The sequence below is a fragment of the Pocillopora verrucosa genome, chromosome 1 (assembly GCF_036669915.1).
Source record: "Pocillopora verrucosa isolate sample1 chromosome 1, ASM3666991v2, whole genome shotgun sequence".
Classification (NCBI taxonomy): Eukaryota; Metazoa; Cnidaria; class Anthozoa; order Scleractinia; family Pocilloporidae; genus Pocillopora; species Pocillopora verrucosa.
This window is the reverse complement of record NC_089312.1, coordinates 23186271-23210117: the sequence shown is the minus strand read 5'-3', so window position 1 is coordinate 23210117 and position 23847 is coordinate 23186271. Positions and strand designations below refer to the sequence as shown.

Here is a 23847-nt window from a genome sequence, read left to right as displayed (position 1 = left end):
ACCGGCCTATGTTCCTCGGTCTGAGCGGGCACATATGAAGTATTTTCCTCATAAGCAATCCGGGTGCTTTCACTGATGGTAGAACTTGTGACCTTCCGATCGTCAGCTCAAATGCTTTCGATGGAACTTTATCGAATGCCGTCCGCTGTTGCCAACATTTCGGGCTGCTTTACAACCCCGAGAGTGTTCATGCTGGCATGCGTTCTTAAAAGAAGACTATGAAGGAAATTTTGAAATGTGAAACGACTCAAAAGTGGAAGCCTTTACAATTTTTAAACATAGCAAACCAAATTGTGTGATTTGCCTGGGTTTTTACGCCGAAAAAAATTCAGAGAAAAGGAAAACAAAAGTATTGTCATGTGAAGAGCACAACCAGTTCTGAACAATAGATTGAAATCCTTCCGGGAGAAGGAAAACAACATGTTTATTTATAGATAATGATTTCATTATTGATTGGTTAAAAGAAGGTCTAAGGATGTTTAGGTTAGCCGTGCTGTCAATAAGATTTTGTGATCTCGTCTCAGTCTCTAGGCTGCTGTCACTAATTACACAAATTATCTGGAAAACACATTCGGGTGACACGGTATTAATTAGTTTGTTTTCTTCTTTCATCCTCTCCAAAACAGATGTCCTTGAGTCTCTTCATAAACGTACAGTGTATCAAATCTCTCGTATTCTCAGTGAACCGCGGAACAAAGGGCATTTTGGATACCGCGCATCACTCTTTGTAAAAAGTAACGAGTGTAAGTCGCACCATGGGCTCCTTTCAAAGACGCTTTAGACTATTCAGGTAAGTTTACCAGTCGTCTTAAAAGTGCGAAAACTGTAAAAGTGATCACTATAACTTTTACTATAATGTTTGTTTTGTTTTTTTGATTTTTTAATTGGCAAAATATAATGTGATAATGCCGTGCTGTGGATGTTCCATGGGTTACGGGTGGACCCTGAAACCTGGAGGCTGTGCATCACATGCACTGCAGGCGGCTCTTCACTGTTTAGAAAAATGATAAGTGAAAGGTATCGTAACCAAATGAGGATTCAGACACTTGAACTGTGGAAAGTAATTTCTTAAGAGCGAGACTAAGACTTAGCCGGGATTAAAAATTTGATAAAATTAAGCAAAAAATAATAAAATGGAAGGAAATGAAATGCCTTCTAAGAATAATCTCATAGCTATAAACTCTGATGAAATGACCAAGGAAGCCTTACATAATAAATACCGTGATGAAAGAATTGTGGTGTAAGTGTGTAGTGTGTACTGAAACTTCTTTTCGGTCGGGTGGAAAAGGAAGAAAATATAATATTTCTCTATTTCTTTGCTTGGATTAAGTTTAAGGAAAATCGACAAAAACGAAGGAACGATTTAAATTTTCTTATTAATAATAATGAGCTTGGCGCAATGATGTGTTGCGTGACTTTCCTTATAAAGTCGCTCGCCGTCTAAACACGAAATTAATAAGTTATTGTTTCGTAAAGTTGTTGAGGATCGTACAACCAACGTTGACAAAGTCGCACAATAAAGATAAATAAATAAAATAAAAATGGTTTAGCACAGAGACTGTGAATAAGGTTGCATTAAAACAATTGTAAAGGTATCTACTCAGCCTGTCACGTATTTGAGCGTGGTTGATTCAAAACAAAAAAAGCATTTTGTCATTTAAGACCAGTATCAGTTTTCTGACTGATTTTAGAATTCACGATCTGGGCACATGCTCATGTAAAATGTAACTGTTGTAGACCTTATGAGGTATTTCTTGGAGCAACTCCTGATGTACTAGGTAGCCTGCGTGACGAGTGCGTTTCACGTGCTTGTCACGCGTGTGACATGCTCAGTAGAGAATTTGCAAGCCAAGCTTTCAAAGGCAAGCGAGCTCTGTGCATGGGATACGAACAACGTGATTTAGGGAAGTACAAGAGCAGATCGAAACGCGCTGTTCTCTGAACAGTGCGGAGTTATTCACGAGGAGAAACTTAGTGAGACTCTTAAATTTACAGGGAATCGAGCGAAGAGGACACAGAAAGCCGCGGCTTGAACGCTATAAGGTTTGTAATTTTAAATTTGTTGACAAAAACATGCATCCGATTGATATCGGTTTTGTACAATCAGCTAATCATTTGTTTACTTTCTCCTCCAGCTCCACAATGTCTGTCTCTGATAACGATTCAGATGTCAGCGAAGACGGAATTTCGATGAAGATCGACTCGAAAGGGAGCAAAGATTGCAACGTAAGTAATAAAATGAGACACACATCAGTAGCTAAATGTTACATGAGGTCTCAGTGTTTTCAATATTAAACATTCATTTAAGTACAGAAACCCATCGCTTGTCCTTTAATAGAGATATTTTAAGGCATAGTCAATTACTTCTGTTAATCTTCCTTCATCGGGAATTATGATTGACTGAAAAGCACACTTCATATCCCAAGACTAACTTCCAATCATATCGTACTTCAATTTCACGAGGTAAACCATTCAAATATCGTTATAATGTGGTAGGCTAAGTTCTCCAGTCAACGTTTTATGTACCCATTACGTAAGTGAGTTTTCTTTGGCTAAGTGTCAAAGGGACGAGTTTACTTGTGTGAAATAAAATCCAGCAAACCTGTTGAGCCTTTGTCTAGACAGTTAATTTTGGGGGTGTGTTGGAGGTGTGGTATTATGCAATAATGTTAATTGTGTACAAAGTACGGCTGGAACTTTTTTCAATTTTTTCTGATTACTTTAATGTTTGCTTAATACCATATTTCTAATTTATATAAAACTTGAAATAATATATTGTTTACATGCTATTCCCTGTTATTTGTATTTGGATTAATTTTTCCAGGAGATTTTCTCAATTGTTGTGTTTGAAATAGCACTAAGTAAATTGCTCTAAAGAAATGAGGCATTCTCATATTGAAGTCTTATAAAAAAATTTCTCAATGGCATATAATGTTCAAAGTTTATGCTTTAAGTGATAATTCTTTATTTTATTTATTGTACTTGTATTTATTTACCTAATTGTGTGCATATCTGAGTCGGTAGTATTAATATTAAGCCCAGAGAAATAAACCAACTCCTAAAAGAAGTGGATAAAACACACTTGAAAACCAAACAAAAATTTAGAAAGAATGTTGTATGTTATGTTTCATAGTAGTGGCTAATATTATAGTATAGTGACTATCAGTAATAGAGTCTGGCTCTAATTTTGTCTCAACAGACATTTGCAACACCTGCGGAATTTGTCAAGCGTTGTGGTGGCTCAAGAGTTATAGAAAAGGTCCTGATTGCCAATAACGGCATTGCAGCTGTGAAATGTATGAGGTCTTGTAGACGCTGGGCTTATGAACTGTTTGGTAATGAGAAAGCTATACGTTTTGTTGCAATGGTCACCCCAGAAGATCTACGGGTGAGCAGCTTTGAACATTCTACTGTTCTTAACTCTTTATATTCTTGATGATATGGTTTTTAAGTGAACTGGTAATCTGCCGAGTTTCTCACAAAAATATCACAGTATATCTCCCATTTATTTCCACCAGATATAAAATTGTGTTCAGAATGTTATAGTACCTACTCAATTTGCTATAAAAAAAAGATGACCATGCATTTAGATTAGTTGGATGTTCATGTTTTAAAGTTGATCTGAATGGTTGAAGTTAATCTTTTTTATTCATGGGGACATATAACTCATTATTAAGAAATCAAGAATTTACTTTGAAGTACAAATGACTTTCAGGCTAATGCAGAGTACATCAAGATGGCTGATCAGTATGTACCAGTACCTGGTGGAACAAACAATCACAACTATGCTAATGTTGAATTGATTCTGGATATTGCAAAGAGAATTCCTGTGCAGGTTTGTTCTTTTCACCTGAAGCTGCTATGTACCTGTACCTAAAATTTTAGTATGCCTTAGGCAATGCCATATTTTACTATACTATGCCTGTTGGACAAAGAATATGATCAATTGTGGAGTCAAAATATTTGCCAGTTATGGTTACTTTCCCACTCACTGCAATTTAAATAAATAATGTTACTGATTTTGATGTTCCTTAACAAAAGATTCAAAGTTTGCATTACTTGTTGAACATCTCTAGAGTCAATATCTCACCCACTGATTTGATCTGTTTCTTTAACAAAAGATTCAAAATCTGCATTATTTGTTGAAAATCTCCAGTATCAACATCTCACCCACTGAGATTATCTGTTGATTCAAACTTCAGAGTCAAGTTGTTTTTCAATCAACAAGGATGAAAGTAAAATAATCTTTGTTTCCTTGTGGTAAACATAATTATAGCACTGAAAAGTGACTACTGTGAAGCACTTGAGCCTAGTTTTAATGAAAGACAAACAAATTCCTGAAAGATAAACCAGAAGCAGCAGGAAATGCCATTGCCCCCAACTCCAAAATGAGACTGCAAAGTTTTGTTAATTTTCCAGGCAGTTTGGGCTGGATGGGGTCATGCCTCTGAAAATCCAAAACTACCCGACCTTCTTTCAAAGCATGGAATCACTTTTATTGGTAAGTATACTTTTCTTTGCCTATACATATGGAAGCAGTCTTGTATCAGCAAATGTGTGTTGTCATGCCCTGGTGTAAATTGACAGTGCACTAACAGGATTTTAGATAAGAGTCAGCAGCCAGCAAAGTTTCGCCGGCTACTTTCATTGCTTCAAAAGCCCATATAGAGATGATGTTTATCAGGTCTAAACTTGGGCTCAATAAAAATATAAATTGACACTGCCTATCTTTTCTGAAAGCATAAAAAGACTTCTGACTCAAGGTTAGTTTAAAAATGCTCTGATGGGGACTGTCTTTTTGACAAATCTTGCTGTGGTGGCAGGGAAAGTGTGAACAATATGACGTTTTGTCTGCCATATTGGATTTTGATACCCACAACTGTTTACCATTAAAAAAGCTCCGGCTACTCAAAACCTTAAAGAAAACCCTGACTAATCAGTATGCATTATTCATGAAGGATTGCCTTTTTCTGTGGTAAATGAAGTGAACCTCTGATAAATTCCTTATTCAGGCCCTCCAGCTTCAGCCATGTGGGCTCTTGGTGACAAAATTGCATCAACCATAGTTGCTCAGACAGTTGGTGTACCTACTCTACCTTGGAGCGGAACAGGTGGTTAATTGTTTGACTGCTCTAACTGTGTCTCTTGACTGAAATTTCTCTTGATAATTCTTGGAATATATGGTGATATTCCTCAATTTTCAAACTTTGTCTGATTTGATGCAAGTCTTAAGTGAATACTTGGAGCAGTGTTAGGTAGTGTTTTTTTGTTAACTTAAGAAAAGAAAAAATCACCCGTTCAAGAGAACACCGTATTTAGGTTTATGATAAATGTATCATTACATACATTTATAGAAAATTTACACAGAATGATAACATTTGGCCTTGGATACCATATCACTTTTTAAACACTCAGATTTTCTCAAGCCTTCCTTTGACTGGAAAATTGTTTTTTTCTACAGTCACTGTCCAGAAAAATGTCTAGGCATGCTCTCATCCCAAATAAAGAATACTTCTCACGTCATTTTATGTTGAGTTGTTTTTCATTTACTAAATGTACTCTGTTTTAGGTCTTAAACTTGACAAGTCATCTAAAGACTTTGTTGATGGAAAAGTTGTGGGAGTCTCACATGACTTGTACATGAAAGGCTGTGTGCAGGATGTCAGTCAGGGAATCAAATATGCTAGAGATATTGGTTACCCTGTGATGATCAAAGCCTCAGAAGGTGGGGGTGGTAAAGGAATCCGCAAAGCCTCAAGTGACGATGAGTTTACAAACTTCTTTAGACAGGTACAGTGTATGTGTTCACTATGCCCTTTAATAGAGAAGCTTATGTTATTTTCCAATGGCAGTTTTGAAATATAATTTTATAAAACCCTGATTGATCAAACCACAATGAAATAACTATTTGTACTTGTTTTGAAACCTGAAAAAGCATCATACATAATTATAACAATAATGTTAAATGGTATTTACTTGCATCATGGATGAATTTAGGTTATGTGTGTTATTATAATTACAGGATCAATTAAATTATGAAAAATGATAATACTTTTCTCTAATTTTTTTTCCCAGGTTCAAACTGAAGTACCTGGTTCTCCTGTGTTTGTTATGAAGCTTGCAAAAAAGTAAGTATTAGTATTAAATAATTAATACATCCTATATGAATGAAAGTACCAGTTATATGCCTTACTTAGGATGAACTATTTTTTCTTGTACTGTGATAAAAAATCGTTGTAAAATACTATTTTAGTGCCAGGCACTTAGAGGTCCAGCTATTGGCTGATGAGCATGGCAATGCAATGTCCATTTTTGGACGAGATTGTTCAGTGCAACGAAGACATCAAAAGATAATAGAAGAAGCGCCTGCAGCTATTGCTAAACCTGATGTTTTCAGAAAGATGGAAGAGGTATTATTGAAAGACTTGATTTGTGTACCAATAAGATTGAAACAGGCTTAACATTATAAAGAGATAACTAAAAGGCAGTGTTTTAATGCAACTACAAGCTGTGAATGTTTCTAATTTACTGTGCATTAAATTATTATACCAGCTGGCCTGAATTAAAAGAAAATCTACTTTAAAAAGTTTCATAGGCTTTTTCCTAAATTTGACTGGATTGGTAATCATATGTCAGGCATATCATTAGTTTTCTTTAAAAACCTAAAATACATTGCTACTGGGGTAAGGGCTGGTACAGTCCATTTTCACAAAACTGAATCTGTAGGTATTTTTCTGCTAAATTGTAGTTTTAAGTAAAGATTACTAGTGAGTGGTACTCATTATTTAGGTTTAAACGAGCCCTGATTTTCTATGTTATCAGGATGCTGTTAAGCTTGGTCGTCTTGTGGGTTATGTCAGTGCTGGAACAGTCGAATATCTCTACCATCCTGAGGATCACACTTTTCATTTTCTGGAACTGAACCCTCGGTTACAGGTACATGTAGTTCAAAGCCAAGACTAATCGCATATTGACTGGCATCCTTATGATATAATTTGCCCACCTCTGCAAAACTGAAATCAGAGGATTCATTTGAAATATGGTTCTGTATCATAACCAAATGATGGGGTATTTCATTATATTTTCACTATTGTCTTTTTTTTTCAGGTTGAACATCCCTGCACTGAAATGGTTTCTGACATAAACCTTCCCGCAGCCCAGCTTCAGGTACACCCAACAACTATTAGTCCAAGTTATGTAATTTTCCTCACAGAGCAAGTTTGATTTTTGGGTTGAGGCTGTGCAATTTTTCAGCAGACCAGTAAACCGGGCATATATTTGGCTTGACAATAAAAATTTTCACTTTTAATACAGTATAATCAAAAACAATATTAAATGAAGAAGAAAAGAAAAGAAACAAACAATTTAAAGACAAAAAAACAAAAATGATACAGCCCCCACAAAATGGGCTGCAATGGAATTTCAGGGGTGTTTACATCACTTACATGTACATGTATATAAGTTTGTCAGTGGTAAGGGGCAGATAGGAATGTCTATCTTTAGTTAATGATCATACAAAATGTGAATCCTGCAAAACAAATGGCTTCATAATAACTTGTTGAGGAAGGTAAAGTAGAAAAAAGTTCTGCACTAGTTCCCCATGTACTTTTTGTTCTGTCTTGCAGGTGGCAATGGGGATTCCTCTGTATAACATTAAGGATGTCAGGACAATGTATGGTTTGGATCCCTTTGGAAAGGAGCCTATAGACTTTGACAAGTAAGCTGTTCGAATGTTTAAATTCTGTTCAAATAATTATTATCATAATGATAAAATAAGTGGCAATTGATTTTCACTGGGGGAGCTTTTTTGACATTGCTGATCCCTGCAGCATCAAGGATTCTGGTCACATTCATTTGACAACTTGTATTGTGTTTTATGACTTCAGCTTGCCAATAAGTTTTTTTTTTTAGATCATGGTGGAGCATCACACTGCAAAATTTAAGATTCTTTGGTTTGATCACTACACACAGATGCTTTTCCTTGATTAACTTTTTGTTCAGTATTGACAAATATAATTATGTAAACTATATATTAGACTATATACAACACACTGGAAAATGGATTTGACTCATTAATTAAATAAAATTATTTGAAATCCTTTTTCAGGCCGCAGAACCCTCCTAAACCAAGGGGACATGTTATTGCAACACGAATTACCTCTGAGAATCCAGATGAGGTAACTTAGTAATATTGACTTCTACAAGTAATCCAAATAATACACACTGACAATTGTTTTTTGTAACACAGCCAATTTCCTCAAAGTAAGAGGAAGTAACATGCCGGATGTTTAAGAATTGCAGCTCTCTATAGCCTAGTCTCAACATTTATTATTATGTCTTAATAGAATTATGAGTCGACAATAAGGTTTATATTGACTTGAATGGAGCTTTAAAATGATCCCTCTGGTTGGCTAAAAACTAAATTATGCAGGGATGCATGAAATGAAAAACAGTTCAATTGTTGTGGGTCTTATATATATATATATTTGTAACAAATGCTGATGTCAAACTTTCTATCAGTAAGGTATTCTGACCATTTCCTTAATGTTTGCAGGGATTTAAACCAAGTAGTGGTACAGTAACAGAGTTGACATTTCGCAGTATGAAAAATGTTTGGGGGTACTTCAGTGTAGGAGCTGATGGTGGCCTGCATGAATTTGCAGACTCTCAGTTTGGGCATTGCTTTGCTTGGGGAGAGGACAGAGATGCAGCAAGGAGGTGAGGAAGTTCATGTCATTGTTGTGAATTAAAGAAGACATTTAATAATAAATATATAAAAAACCTCTTTAAATAGAAGCTTTTTGTATGCCTGTTCATGTGTTACTGTCTATTGGAAAAATGCTATGGAGAATACAGTCTGTAATGGCCCATATGGCAAAAATCGGCAAAACCCCAGCATCAGCCCTACGCAGGTTGTTGGTGATATCATTATCTCGTCTCATTTGTGTTCCAAAGGATTTGAAACTTCAGCTATACCTTTATTCCCCATTTTTTTCCTAATTGTTTAAGTTTTTAGTGATCATCTGTGTATTTGTTCCATTTTGTTTATTTTGATTGTGTTGGTTTTTAACAACTGCTGGAACAATCTGGACAATTCAGCCAACCATGTAGCAACTGGGCATAATTTTCCTAAAATTAATGCTCAGTAATCATTATTAGTCATTAGGCAATTAAAATAATAAGTTAAATAATTGTTATTTTTCAGAAATATGGTGTTGGCCTTAAAGGAAATCTCTATTCGTGGTGATTTCCGTACCACTGTTGAATACCTGATCCAGTTGCTGGAACATGAATATTTTTCAACAAACATAATAGACACTGGCTGGTTGGACTATTTAATTGCCAAGCAGGTTCAGGTTAGTAATCACCTGTCACACTACTCATTTAAAAATTTGTTCCTCTTTCACTTTCAGTTCATCTATCAGTTCATCCTCTGTTGGATTTTCAGAAATATTTAATTTAATGTTTAATTGTTTAAGTAGTATGTGGGTCCTGGGTAATGTAGCAACATTCACTTCAGCCAGCCCCAGGCAGACGACTACTCCCCCAGTGGCAAATCCTGCGATCAAACCCCCATTTCTGGCCTGCATGTGAGTGACCATGGTTTCAGGTGGGAGAGAAGGGCTTTTGGCTAGGAGGCAACCACGACCCTGAACTCTCAATGGTCGTAAGGCAGCCCTCACGACAACGAGATCTAAAAAGAAAAGGTGGTAGTGGGGCTTGGAGGAGGGTGAATAATCTAGTAGGCACCCCTCAAAACCGGTTTTGTAGATGGGGCCAAAATCCTAAGGAAGCACTTGAAAGCAACCGGGCTACAAAAACCGGTCAAGAACGCTCAAAAACAACTGCTAATGAACCGCTCAAGTACGCTTAAAAGCAACCGCAACGAAAGTGCTCAGGAAAGTTTTGATCATGTAGACAAAAGCAAGCAAGAACGCTTAAAGACACGAATTAAATGCTTAGAAACGCTTAAAGACAACCGGCACGAAAACGCTTGAACGCCACAGGAAAATCTTCATAAGACCGCTCTAGAAATAGCCTAAAAAACCACAAAATTGCTCAGGAGAGCTTGAAAACCTTTCTAAAACGCTTTAAAACGCTTAATTGAGATAATTGACACCAAACCGTTCCGAGAACGTCCGAAAACAGCCTCCGTAAAAATGTAAGTGTAAGCTTGAAAACAATGGTTACAAAACCTGCTCTGGAACTCCAGAAATCCTCTCAGGAACAATTGAAAACAACTGCTTCAAAAGCTACCCAAGAGTAAATGAAACAACCGCTATAAAACCGTTCAGGAATACTGATAAACAGCGACTTGTTGGAGAATAGAACTGCAACAAGGTGTTGGTCTTATCTGACATGCGCGAATAGGTCAAGTTTGGCCTGGCGCGCGCTCATTTTCCCGCGTAAAATTTAAATGGAATAGAAACAAACATACATTATAACATAGCATGAAGAGCTAACGCTCGAAACGTCAGCTTTTTTACCCTTTACGGTGGCTAATTTACGTTTTCAACCCAGTTGTTAACACTAAATTACCTGCTATACTCTCCCACCGACGCAGCACCACAGTTTCTTTAGAAACTTACCCCTTTATACATTATAACATAGCTAGTAAATTTGTGTAATCAAATTCAATTGCGCGAGCGTGCTTCATATTCCTATTGTGCACGCTCATGACGTCAGCAAACAAATCCCTCGAGGAAAAAAAATTTTCCATCAGGTTGAAAATGTTATAAACAATTGGTTCATACGTCAGCGTGCGTTCATAGAGATATGAAGCACTTGGGAAGTTTAGAGAGCACGAAAGATGCCCAATTGTTAAGCGTCACGAAAAGTTTTCGGGGAAGAAAATGGAACTTTCACGTTTTGAAAGGAAACGAAAGTGACGAAAGGAAAAATTGAGACTCTTTCAGATTATGAATGTTCTGCTGATAAGCAATTTTGTTTTGAGCTTTATTAAGAAATTTGAAGGATTGAACGGCTTTAAGGCAATTTTTTTGTTTCCTTCTTAACAGACCGAACGTCCTGATGTAATCCTGAGTGTTATCTGTGGAGCCGTTCAGGTGGCAGAAGCAGGTATAAGCAAGAGATATGTGAACTTCAAGTCTGCTTTGGAAAGGTAAAGCACTCTTATAATGATTGAGATACCTTGCTAGTTTACGTCTGTTGGAAGTGACCGGCTCTTATTATTGAGACGTAACGATAATATTCATTAAGCGAGGATAGTTAATTAGGCCTTTTCTTTGTTTCTTTACCTCAGGGGACAGATTCTTACAACTGATTCTTTGGTAAACACCGAAGATGTTGAACTGATTAATGACGGAATTAAGTACTGCCTAAAAGTGAGTGAAATTTTGAACTAAAATTGTTTTTTTACGTAATCGTTTCTGATAATTGCCTGTAGCTTTGTTTTTTCCCTTCATTTTTTAAAAACTTCCAAGGTATGGAAATCTGGGGCAAACACATTTTTCTTGGTCATGAACAACTCCTGGACAGAAGTGGAAGCTCACAGGTATGTATTGTTTAGCTAGCTAACATCCATGTTTTGAAATCAGAAATCTCTGGCTTTTTATGCTAACACTGTTCATAAGTTTTGAAACCAATTTCACTGCCATGTTGTCGTTTTTGTGAGAAAAGCGTTTTATCTGAATTTGATGGCTGTGCTCAACAGCAAATTTGTAGCTTATTCAATAAAAGCCTCAGCCTCTGTACTGTTTCATTTTATATTGTACCAAATTGTTATTATTATCATTATATTGTTATTATTGGAATTATTATCAATAGTCTATAGAGGCTTATTCTATAAATTATCGGTGCTCTTACAGGAATGCATAAAACTAACAAGGGCATTTGATCTTTGTAAAATAAATTCCTTTTTTTTAATTTTTACGACATTGACCAATTATTCTTCGATGTGGAGGTAACTATCCACTACTTTCACCAACACCAAGTTTAATGACTGTTTCAGTATACCACATAGAAACCGACAAAAAAATTAGTTAATTTCTGTCAACATTCCGAAGAATGGTTGGAAATTAAATTATCGACGCGCGATTTTGTATCTTCGGCTTCGGAGGTGAACAGTATTCGCTAATCACTTCCAATCTAGCCAATCGGCGCGAGCGAAAAGCACTATTTACTTATAGAGTATATACTGAAATGGCTTAATATCAACATACTTTGTTATTATATTGATTTTGTTTTTTCAGTCATATGAAAACTCTGGTTTTGTTCTTTGAACTCTTAATCTTTGAATTTATCTTTGTTTTGCAGGATGAGTGATGGTGGATTACTTTTGTCCTGGAATGACAGTAGTCACACCACTTACATGAAGGAAGAAGTTGACAGGTTGGTTGAAAATTAAATCTTGACTGATAAGTGAAAGCTAAAAATTCCACACGACTGTGTGCGTGATTATCTTCGTAATTTATGTCCATTTAAAGATGAATTTTTTTCTCCTCGCTTTCGAGAGGAAATTCTTTTACTTGTAATGCTTTAAGAGTGTCTACTTTATTGATGCTCTTTCCCTTTGTTGCAACAGCTATCGATTGACAATAAGTGGAAAAACTTGCATCTTCCAGAAAGAGAACGATCCAACAGTTCTGAGGTAATAGCATCTTTCAATTTTGACCTTATTCTCGTTTCTACTATTTATACTGTGTCTAAATTATGTGTAATGAATGATTAATATTTTGAGTGAACTATTGTTGGAAAATGAATTATCGGAATCGTGTTCAACTACGATGAATCAAAATGAATAAAGAAAGTAAACGTGTGCAAGTTTTTCAGTTTCTACTTACCTATCCTTTTTCAGACTCAAGCCCTCATCTTTAAACGCTTGGTATATGTAAACTTACAAAATTAGAATATACAACAGAATTTATTTTGGTTTTCACGAGGTGTATACAGCAACGGTTATCGTGTATTGTGAAGTATACCCAATGTTACATTCTAATCTTTTTTTCTTTAAACAATCAGGTCCCCTTCCGCTGGAAAGCTTATTCAGTTTGTTGTTGAAGACGGAGGTCATGTGTTTCAGGGAGAGTCTTTTGCTGAGATTGAAGTGAGTTGAATGGTGGTTCTTCAGCTGTTAGTTCCTACCTATAGGAATCTTAGGTTATGTTCGTATATATTCAGGTTTTATTTGGCGAGTGTTTTGATGAAGTTGGTTTATAGGTTTATCTCTGAATGACCAAAAAAAAATTAACATTGCCTTATATTTCAAATATTTCAATTGGTTTTATCAACTGAGTTGATGATGTAAATTGGTCACCGTAAAGAGTTTCTAAAGCTGACGTTTCGATGAGGGGTAAGCGCTCGAAAAGTCAGCTTTTGAAACTCTCTATGGAGGCCAATTTGCATTATCAACTCAGTTACCGACTTAGCGCCATAGATTTTTTAGAAACGTACCTCTTTATTAGAAAAGCCTCAGTTGCAAAGTTTAGATACATTTTTGCCATATTTTCATTGCTATTTTTACTGGGTTTCAGGTTATGAAGATGGTTATGCCTCTTACCGTCAGTGAGAGTGGTTGGTGAGTGAGATGTTTTTGTATTTCAGTTTGGTCTCCAAAATATTTTAATCAACAATTTGTTGCTTTTGACGCCGAATGGTAACAATAATTGGCGAAAGCATAAGGTTGTCTAATGCCTTTTGCGAGTTCGTGATGTTTCCTATTCGAATTTCTATCAAAGTAGTTTTTTTGAGATAAAATTTATTATGGTTTTTTTCTTGACTAGTGTGCACTATATGAAGAATGCTGGAGCTGTGCTGGAGCCTGGTTCTATCGTGGCCAAGTTGGAACTGGATGATCCAAGTAAAGTTACACAGGTAATATAAACGATGACGATATCTTGATGAAACCATGAGTCGCTGAAAGGTGCTAGAACAACAGGAAGACCAAGCAGAAGTAGGCTAGAGTTAACGATCCGGTGCAACTTGATCAGGCTAAAAGGCTAAAAGGATTTTCTTTGAAAAGACACGGGTGAACGCGTGTACCACTTTGCTATAGCGAAAAATTTATATTTCTTAGTGTTGAACTTTAGGGCATGTTATCATAGATGTATGATATCATTATTTTCAGCATATCTTTTGTTACAATGTGCAAGGGTTTTTTGTTTTTCTGTTCGTCCAGGCGCAGCCCTATACTGGTCAGTTTCCTGAAACTTGTGGAGCCAAACTTAAAGGAAGTAAATTGCACCAGGTGAAGAAAAGAACATGTCTTTTCAGTTTTTTTTCCTCAGAGGGGCGTTTATTTAAAATCTTGTGCCGGCTAATTTAATCGCTTTTGATCAAACAAAATATAAAGTGATAGTTAACGAAACAAACCAAAACACCACCGCAATGGTCTTTGTTGTTTGGCGTGTGTGGGAGAAAACCTGATAAAACTTTTGCTAATCATATATTCGTAAAAGGGCTGTCTCAGATGAAATGGCATCGTTTATTTCAGTTGCAAAACTTTTTTTGCAGATTTTCCACACGGCTCGTGAGAACCTTCAGAACGTCATGGATGGTTACTGTGTTGGTGAACCATATTTTTCTCAAAGGTTACAAGAAAATGTTAACACGCTCATGCAAGCCTTGAAAGATCCTGCATTACCTCTATTAGAATTACAAGTAAGCTACTTGTCATCATTTACTTTTAACAAGGTTGAGTTATATCACCATTGAGTTTTTGAAGTGATATATCTTGGTTAGGAATAAGAGAGAATGTTTTGATTCTTTGCAGGATATGATCTCATCCATTTCGGGCCGTATTCCAGGAACTGTTGAAGAGGCCATAAGAAAGCATCTTACAAGCTACGCCAGTAATATCACATCCGTGTTGAGTCAGTTTCCAAGTCAGCAGGTAAGCTTCGGAGGAAGAAGATACAGTAAGGATGACCGTGCTGTACTGGGCAACATGATAACCATGAGGGCCACTCATTCATAAAAATTTTTATCTCTTGAATCAGAAGCAGATTTACGGTTTCCCTTTTGTTTAGACAAAACGTGAGACACTGTTGATGTTGATAAAGTGCGTTCTTGAAAAATGTATTAAAACACTTGTGAATAATATTTGAGAAGCCACGTTACTATTCGGCTCCAAATATGAACAAGGTAAACATACCTGTAAGCAACTGCAAGTATTTTACATTTCTTTCCTTTACCATAAACATTCAGAATTGGTGGCAACTGTGAATGCAGAAATAAACAAGATTGCTGCCTGAAATTTGTTCAACATTTATCACTGATTAAAAGAGCTGAATTTATTGCAGATTGCCAATGTTGTTGATGCTCATGCAGCAACTTTGACTAAAAGAACTGAGCGGGATGCTTTCTTTTTGAACACGCAGAATATTGTACAACTTGTCCAGAGGTAAAAATTTCAGTTTCGGTGACCTTTTTCCTTTTTTTTTTTTTTTTTTTTTTTTGGCGTTACACAGTCCTGCTTACAACGTAACTCAACGTGTTGATAGTCTTTCATCTGCTTTGCTGTTTTCTTTTGTGAATATGTAATTCAATCCCTCACTCCAAGCTGTCATTGTTTGAATGCGATGAGATCTTTGTTTCAAGCATATTTCGAGGTTGCTTTCTCAAAGTTCCAGGAGTGAAAGGATATGTAGAACGTGTGATGTCATTACTCGCTTCGAGTCGACTGTTGTTGTTGTTGTTATGTACACACATATGCGTAGGTGCGCGAAAGATATAGAATGAGTCAGAGTAGCTTGCAATCAAGCAGTCAATGGGAAGGAGGCTTCTTTATTCCCTTGTTTCCTCGGCTCTCTCCTCCTGGCCGAGAATAAAACAATAACAACAACTTACAACAGTTGCGTTTCACTTTCTTACTTATTGTTGTCCTATGTTGAATTAATTTTCCATCAGGTATCGCAATGGCATTCGTGGACATATGAAGGCAGTGGTTTTGAGTCTGTTAAGGCAGTATTTACAGCATGAAGTAGTTTTTAATGAAGGTACTGTCTACAAAGAGTGAAGTTCTGAGCGTCCAAACAGATATTCATGATTTTAAGAATTAAATTAAGAGTCATTCTTTCTCCTTCCTGTTCCACCTCTCATCCGTATTTACTCCTTGGTGCTCTCTTTGACCAAAGACATTTGGAAAAAAATTGCGAAGCGTTAATTTTATTAACGATTATTTAACTCTGCAGGAAACTTTGAAAAGTGCGTCACACTGTTACGTGACAAACACAAGTCGCAAGATCTCTCTCCGGTTGTGCAAAGTATTTTCTCTCATGCTTCTGTAGCCAAGAAAAACCTGCTGACGATAATGCTAATAGTAAGTAAATAATCTTACTCTATTTCTGGTCATTCTGACAGGAATGATTTTCTCTAGTCGTTGACATTTGTGGTAGTTTTCCTTTTCCGTCAGGGTTTATTGGATGACTATAGTACATATCGACTTGATTTGAGTCAACTTAGCTGCTAAACTCTTTGAATAACTTCGATCTTCTAAGGATCAGTTGTGCGGACGGCAAACTGGTTTGTCAGATGAACTGAACCATCTGCTTCAAGAACTTACCACCCTCAACAGACATGATAATGCCAAGGTGGCACTTAGAGCAAGACAGGTTTGTTCGACTATTGTTACGGTCGTTACTTTGAAGGGTTAGCGCGGCACTGAGGTATTACTTGGGGCTTTTGCGCTCAAAGTGATTGCCATTTATTTGCATAACATCAAATGAAACACCTTTGGAGGTTCTTTTAAAATGAGAATTCGTGCTTACGTTTGGGTGAAATGGGATTAGTCTCGTAAAAGCAAATTGTACTGCGCTTCTGAGGCTCTTTCGATCTTAATGAATTTCCTGGTACCTTAGTTTGGTCCGTTTCAATCTTCTTTTTTTTTTAGGCCTTGCTAGCTTCACAGCAACCATCCTATGAACTTCGTCACAATCAGATTGAATCACTGTTTCTTTCCGGCATTGACATGTACGGTAACCAGATGTCTTCCGACAGTTTTCAGGTATAGTTAAAGGTTGCTCTCTTACAAAATCCCCATTCGTACATAACTAGGAAACACCTTCGATGGTTTGGTTTCTCTCCATTTTTATGGTGAAAACCGACATGAGTTGGGAATCTTATGTTTTGCGTAACTTTTGTGAAGAAAAGGTAATGCATCTATGATATTTGAATAACCTTCTATTCTCCCAATTGCTGGTAGGACGCCACTGCACTCCCTATTAGTGTTGTTTTATCCCCTTTCCCCCCCCCCCCCCATATGATGGCCCTCGAAAAGAACAGCATTCGTCCCAGTATCAACAGAACTCACCTTCTGTTACCCTAACTCTTCTGTTACTTACAGCATCTTGCCAAACCCCACGGGGCCGATGCATAGTAAACGAAAAAGATGACCGCAAGCATGATAACAACTGTATCTTTATGGGAAATGATGAGTAAATATTTAAAATGTGCTTTTGTCACAGAAATTGATTCTGTCAGAGAACGCTATCTTTGACATTCTTCCAAGCTTCTTCTACCACTCCAGTGAAGCCGTGAAAAGGGCAGCTTTGGAGGTATGGTGATGTAATGATGATATCCACGCTTATAATACTTCAAATATTTTTGTGCGCGTGTGATTGGCCTAAACGCATCACGTGATTAAACTGGGGAATATTCGTGGATAAACCCCAGTGATATTCCCCAATTTTAAAACCTCACATCCATACGGAAACTCCTTGTTTAAAATTTAAGTGCGTTGTCTGGTTTTTACAAAAGAAGGGAAAGGGTTTTTTTGTTCATAAAGTATCATTAGAGAACACTGAAAAGAGTAAATCCGCTGCCGTAAACAGCAAGTCGTTCGTAAACATTTCTCGCGCACATTGAACAATATTTGATGGATGATGAACACATTTGCCTCCATCTGGCGTGAAAATATGCTCGCACATTTGTCCTTGGACGTTATCTGTTTATCGAAGCTCACAGTTTTCTCGAGCTTCGCTCTTGGAAAACTGTTCGTACGTTGGAACGGGTAGTGTCAGCAGACAAAAAGCCGTGCTTATTTTCGCGCCAAATGGAGGCAACTGTTTATATATTTAATTATTTCTTCACTCTGTTGTATCTCTGACGAGGGATATTTCCTTACACCATGTTCTGTAGGTTTACATCAGACGTAGTTACCAAGCCTATGAACTCACCACATTGTACCACGAGAAGGTAAATAGTTATATAACTTTAAAGATCTCTCAGTTATTCCTTAGCTTTATTCAATCACTACACCAACCGACGTTGTTGGTAACGTTGGCTTAAGGAGTTTCCTTTAAGACAAATTCATCAGAATGGCCTTTCTTTAAAACAATAATAACAATTTGTAGCATGTATTATGGTCTTCACAATCAGATATTGTTCGTTTTTTGAGGGAGAGTTCCTTTGTCAATAATGAGTATTGTATTTGAGTCTTATTGTACCTGCCTTGTGATCGGGGATGGAACCCAATTAGAGAAACTGAGCTTGAGGCAGTACTGGGTGTGAGACAATTCTTCTATTCTGTGGTCCTACTGACGCTTGTTCGTTTGAGTATGCTGCTCAAGAAGTAAACTTTAGAATTAGTATCTTTTCTTTCAACTTAAATGCTACTGAAGATCCTGTATCACGAGCTAAGTGGAAACAAAGATCAGAATAAGAGACGTAATCTAATATTAACCGTGAAGTCTTTTGATAACGTTTTGCTGTATTTTCTGTTTTCTTAGATCGACGAAAATGTCTTAATTGTGGAGTTCCAGTTTATTCTTCCAAGTGCACATCCAAACAGGTTTGTTGTGCTCTAGCACACATTTTGACATGTCCCAGCGACTTTTACTGACTGCTTTTGTCTTGTGATTCTTAGGATGCCACAAAGAGTTCCTTCTAGTAGAACTGTTCTTGCCATGCCAAGGGTAAGGTTACATTTGTCTTAGAAAAAAGTCCTATCGAATTTTTGGACTGTTTTAGCCCTGTTTCAATTTTTAATGTCGCTTTGTTTCCCTTTAGGTTCGCAGTCTTAGTGAAGATATGTATGACCTAATCAATCAGCAGCCTTTACAGCCATGCCAAAGAACCGGTGTAATGGCAGCGTTTCAGTCAATGGGTGAATTCGAAAAGTAAATTTTTCTTTTATTTGTTGTCTATTAATAGGGACGGTCTTTCACCCCCCTAAAGGTGCACACATCCTTACGAAGCATTTGATTTTCACCCCCGAATGTCCTTTTTCTTTTTATTTAATAGAGTGTATGTACTTTTTATTAGTTTTTATTGTACTCTGCCATCGCAGCGTCCAGTCCATTTTCTTGATAAGGTCTAGGCCACTAGTATGATTTGTCAGTAATGACTGGTTGACCTTTACTGAAATAATTTTGTTCACAGAGAATTTGGAAAGGAGTACCCACAACCCCTCCGAAAACATCTTACTTGAATAAAAACAAGCAAAGACTATGTTTAAGTGTCATCTTCTTATTCTTTTCCAGGAATTTTGAGGAAATCATGAATCGTTTTGAGCCTACAACCCCAGAGCAGTTGTCCCCATCACCAATGGGAAGGAAGATGAGTTTGGATCCTGTGTTTGAAGCTGAAAATAAGCCAGCGGTAAGAATAACGTGAAGCAACGTCAATATATTTGAAATTATTTCATGGAAACGAAGAGAATTTCCTTTAGATCAATTTTCTATTAATTGTCCAATGTAACCTGGGATTGTTTGCTTTTGCTTTACTTTGCTCCGTGATTGGTCTAGAAAACTTGCCCGACTCCCTCAACAAATCAGATTCAAACCTAAAACCAATCGCGATTTTGTCATTCGCGCTTTCCTACGCTTTAGGCAGTTTGCTTGTTTTTGCTTTGAGTTTTCATTGGCTCGTTGTGATATTTTTCTCTGTTCTGATTAGCTGTTGTGATTTCTTTAGTTTAAGTTCTACGACACTCCATTTGAAATGCGCTCTAAATGAAGCGAAACTGCAGGATAACACCTTTTAGAGTAGCCAGGCACTAAAGAGTTAGGAAGAATAAAAAAAAGAAAAGAACGCAGCCCGTAACCGACAAATTTTTACAACAAAATAACCGATATTGGTGGAGAGGGACAAATGGTGGCTTTTCTCCTATAACTGCATGCGTGGTCAGCGGTCAGGTTTTGGTTTTAGCCATGGCATATCTGTATATGTTTTACTCTTCCAGTTAGTTTAAGCGTGGAGTGTTTATCTTCTCAAACATTGTCGCTGTCTGTTTGTTGAGAAGAAGTATTTTGGTTTGTATTTTTTATTAGTTTCGAGATTGGGTGTAAGTTCCTTCCAATTACCTTTTTTGTTCAGTGATAAAGAACAGAAATTGTATTTATTAGAACTACAGTATTTAAGCCCATGCATGTGCAAGTGAATATTTTCAGAGCGCGAGTTTTTGTTTATATTACTTTTTTGTTTTGATTTTGTTTTTAGCCTGGTGCTGGAAAGGAAGAAGAACCAATTCACATTATAAACGTCGCTTTGCGAGTTGAAAAGAATTGCAAAGATGTGGAAATCTGTCGAAAGCTGGTGTATGAGTTTACACAATCCAAGGTAAGAATTGCTTTGTTTTATTTTTGTTTTATTGTTTTGTTGTTTTTTTTGGTTATATTTTTTTCTTTTTTTTCGCAAGGGGGGATCAAATTAACTCACTATAGAAGTGCTGCCGGAGTCTTGCCTTAAAGCACAACACAGTTACTATATCCAGGGGTACATAAACCCGAAGCAATTGATCCAGAGTCCAGCGCACTAATCATTAGGTCACGATTTCTCCTACATTTGCTGCAGGCAGAGAGTTTCTTAAATTTACGCCAGCTTTGGATCTTCTACCCAGTTAAATTTTTAAGAAATGCAGAAAAAGGGTAAAAGCAGAAGGTATTCTTTTCTGAGCCAATCATTCCACTAATCGTTTTTTCTTGTTATTATTTAGAAAGAGATTTTGAAGGACAAGGGAATCAGGAGAATCACTTACCTATTAAGTGATTGTAAGGTAATGCAATTATTTCGTGTACTCGGTATGAGCATGTTTTGTGACTTGCGAGGACGGAAGGAAATATCGCATATTTATGTTGATAGCGATCGTGGTGATCTCGGTTTTTCTCTTTTTTCCGTTTTGTTTATTTTTTCCTTTTTTTTTTTGACAACTGTCATTGAGAAAGGGTGATCACATGAATTTTTTTTTACTCTAAATAAGAAAAGGAGGTCCACCATTACACTGCTTTTCCTGCACTACCGTTTGTAATGTATATAAAAAATGTCCGCCACAAGTCTGATACAAACCAGCACCATTGGCAACTTGATGCACAAACTAAAAATAGGAGAAAGAGCTCTCAATCCAAAGCACTCTGTTTGTAGTATGATAGACACAATGTTATAGAGGTTGATAAATTATGGCGTATTCAGCAGGGCATGATGCCATGGTTCTTCACCTTCCGAGCTCGGGACGATGTGAGTATGCGACTGTTAAAAAAAAAAAAACGTTCTCCTGATATATGTGTTTATAGTAGGTTGATCGACATGCGAAGAGAGAGGACTTAAAGAAAGGACTTGTCAAAGATCCGGTTTGTTGGTATAGAAGAAATAACAAGGGAATTTTCAAGATGTTAACAAAAGTTCTTCTCCTTCACTTCTCCATTTTTAATGGTTTGCTTTACAGTTTTCTTTGCTAGTACTTAAAGTGAAACATTTTCCGTTTAAAGTTTGCCAAAGGAAGCTCTGTAATTAAATTCGGCTTCAGGTCGACAAAAGCACCCGGTCTGCTCTACCCATGATCCTCTCGTTGGTACCGTATTCTGAGCAACAGACCAGTATACGGAAGGTTACGGGCTTGCCCCTGTGAGGGTATTGAGACTTCTTTACTTCGGCAGTAGATAGAAATCTTGTCCTAACTTGTGCCGTTGTATTTGTTTACCTTCCTTTTAGTTCGAAGAAGATTCCATTTATCGTCACTTGGAGCCAGCTCTGGCATTCCAGTTGGAGGTTAATCGTTTACGAAACTTTGACTTGGAGACGATTCCAACTACAAACCACAACATTCATTTGTACCTCGGATCAGCTAAGAAGGTATTCATTAATCTTAAAAGGTTCCTATAACCATGATTTTGTGTCTGCTTTGTGTTGGTTCATAGTGGTTGGAAAAAGCTGTTACACCGCTTGATCAGTGAACAATGCAAAGGCAGGACACTTGAAGGACCATAGCCCTTGAAAAGTCCCATTGATCTCCAATAAAATTACTTAAACCTCTTCAAGGGAATGCTTTGATGGAAGAGGATGTGAAAAAAATTATCTGTTAATTATAATTTTGAAAAATTTCCTAAGACTAATTTTGATATTGTTTGGTTTAGCATTGACATTGTAAAGATAATCTGAATGAGGTGGCAGTGTGTTAAGTTAAAAAGAAGGAATATTGTTCTGAAGCTGATGATGTCAATATTATCATATTTTGCGCAGATTTCAGCTCACTCAGAAGTCACAGACCACAGGTTCTTCATCAGAAGCATTGTGAGACATTCGGATTTCATTACCCGGGTAAGACCTTACTGACGCACTTTTTTGAGTTACCCTATAGACAGCGGTATTATGTTCCATTACGAGATGTTTTCAATATGAAGAAGTTACAACTTGCGCTTCTTTTCTCTTTAATAGGAGGCGTCATTTGAATATATGGAAAAGGAGAGCGAGATCCAACTCCTCGAGTCTTTAGATCAACTGGAAGTTTGTGTTTCAGAGACTGTAAGTCTTCTTTTGTGCATTAAATGTTTAATTTTTGCTACCAGTATCATATGCTATTAATAAACTTCCAGCAAACGGCACGATGAAATAATTCCATGGTTATTTGCTTTGCAACATCCATTTTGAAATCATAGGTGATCTCTAAAATCTGATTGGTTCCCAGTAGTGCAGTTAATTAACAAAACGCACTATTATTTGCTCTAAATCGCAACTTTCTCCCGGCCAAGAAGAAAATAAATGGAAAACAAAACAAAAATTCAGATTTCAAGGCTCATTTAGTAGTAATACGTAAAGCAAGCTTGTTTTGTTTATTTTCTATGTAAAGTGAAATTATCGCAGCTGATTAGGATGCAAAAGTATAGCAGTGAAAAGATCAAAGCACTGGTCACTGGAAAGTTGATATTTAAAAGACCACCTCCTGACGTGGCCAGTTTTACAGAATAGCAAAAATTTTCTTGTCTCAAATTGCTTTCTTTGGCAGATCTTAGAAGTGAGCACCTACGACTGGGTGCCTACGGGAGTTTCGATTATAGTAGTTTCAATTTGGGTGAGGCCAGTGTGTTTTTCCTTGCAGCCCAAGAGAACAGACTGCAATCACATTTTCCTGCACTTCGTGCCTTGTGTCATTATTGAGCCAAACAGGGTAGGTCTGCTTAATCTTGTACGATTTAGGTCTTACGGGGATAACTGCATTTAAACATGATAATGACACTGTTTTGAAGTGGTTTGATTGTACAGGGGAGGAAAAGGTAAACGATAGCAGTTAAACGGTCCATCAGTTGAAACGGATTGTTTTTCTACCAGACCGGTATGATTCAGGTGATGATTTTATTGATAGCATAAAACATGACAGATTTTCCGATGAATTCTGCACTTTTGACAGATTGAAGAAAGTATACGTCACATAGTCACGCGATATGGCAGACGGCTGTGGAAGCTGCGTGTGCTTCAAGCTGAAATGAAAGTCACTATCAGGTATTGAGCGATGTTGGGGTATTTAACCAGAGTTTTATATAAATACCTGTCGATTTATGTTTTACACTAAATAAACGCGTGAGACGCTGCGGCCAAACGATAGCTTGCTGGTCTTTGGATCAAAGGTTACAAATGTCAGCTCCTTTTTCCTTGTGGAGCCTCTCTCCACTCAAGAGT

At 37.0% G+C, this 23847-nt stretch overlaps 1 protein-coding gene across 2 annotated transcripts in view; it reads left to right on the top strand.

Annotated features, from left to right (window-relative positions):
- The first annotated feature begins 603 nt into the window (after window positions 1-603).
- LOC131796673 (acetyl-CoA carboxylase) overlaps window positions 604-23847 on the top strand; it is a 36240-nt gene continuing 12996 nt past the window's right edge. The window contains exons 1-46 of one of the 2 annotated variants that reach the window (XM_059114279.2): window positions 604-790; window positions 1996-2043; window positions 2136-2226; window positions 3200-3388; window positions 3716-3835; window positions 4420-4501; window positions 5013-5111; window positions 5570-5790; window positions 6076-6128; window positions 6254-6410; window positions 6823-6936; window positions 7108-7167; window positions 7626-7717; window positions 8108-8177; window positions 8555-8718; window positions 9206-9356; window positions 11019-11122; window positions 11264-11345; window positions 11445-11515; window positions 12277-12351; window positions 12545-12610; window positions 12982-13066; window positions 13494-13537; window positions 13743-13833; window positions 14138-14206; window positions 14473-14619; window positions 14732-14851; window positions 15261-15361; window positions 15868-15956; window positions 16152-16279; window positions 16458-16571; window positions 16850-16963; window positions 17424-17513; window positions 18097-18153; window positions 18687-18748; window positions 18824-18872; window positions 18967-19076; window positions 19440-19557; window positions 20398-20517; window positions 20894-20953; window positions 21370-21411; window positions 21886-22026; window positions 22414-22491; window positions 22609-22695; window positions 23270-23338; window positions 23579-23670. In XM_059114279.2, coding sequence (XP_058970262.1) covers window positions 756-790; window positions 1996-2043; window positions 2136-2226; window positions 3200-3388; window positions 3716-3835; window positions 4420-4501; window positions 5013-5111; window positions 5570-5790; window positions 6076-6128; window positions 6254-6410; window positions 6823-6936; window positions 7108-7167; window positions 7626-7717; window positions 8108-8177; window positions 8555-8718; window positions 9206-9356; window positions 11019-11122; window positions 11264-11345; window positions 11445-11515; window positions 12277-12351; window positions 12545-12610; window positions 12982-13066; window positions 13494-13537; window positions 13743-13833; window positions 14138-14206; window positions 14473-14619; window positions 14732-14851; window positions 15261-15361; window positions 15868-15956; window positions 16152-16279; window positions 16458-16571; window positions 16850-16963; window positions 17424-17513; window positions 18097-18153; window positions 18687-18748; window positions 18824-18872; window positions 18967-19076; window positions 19440-19557; window positions 20398-20517; window positions 20894-20953; window positions 21370-21411; window positions 21886-22026; window positions 22414-22491; window positions 22609-22695; window positions 23270-23338; window positions 23579-23670 — 4421 coding nt within the window. In that variant the 5' untranslated portion in view covers window positions 604-755. Of the gene's footprint in view, window positions 791-1995; window positions 2044-2135; window positions 2227-3199; window positions 3389-3715; window positions 3836-4419; window positions 4502-5012; window positions 5112-5569; window positions 5791-6075; window positions 6129-6253; window positions 6411-6822; window positions 6937-7107; window positions 7168-7625; window positions 7718-8107; window positions 8178-8554; window positions 8719-9205; window positions 9357-11018; window positions 11123-11263; window positions 11346-11444; window positions 11516-12276; window positions 12352-12544; window positions 12611-12981; window positions 13067-13493; window positions 13538-13742; window positions 13834-14137; window positions 14207-14472; window positions 14620-14731; window positions 14852-15260; window positions 15362-15867; window positions 15957-16151; window positions 16280-16457; window positions 16572-16849; window positions 16964-17423; window positions 17514-18096; window positions 18154-18686; window positions 18749-18823; window positions 18873-18966; window positions 19077-19439; window positions 19558-20397; window positions 20518-20893; window positions 20954-21366; window positions 21412-21885; window positions 22027-22413; window positions 22492-22608; window positions 22696-23269; window positions 23339-23578; window positions 23671-23847 lie in introns of both variants that reach the window. The other variant, XM_059114278.2, reaches the window with a different exon arrangement.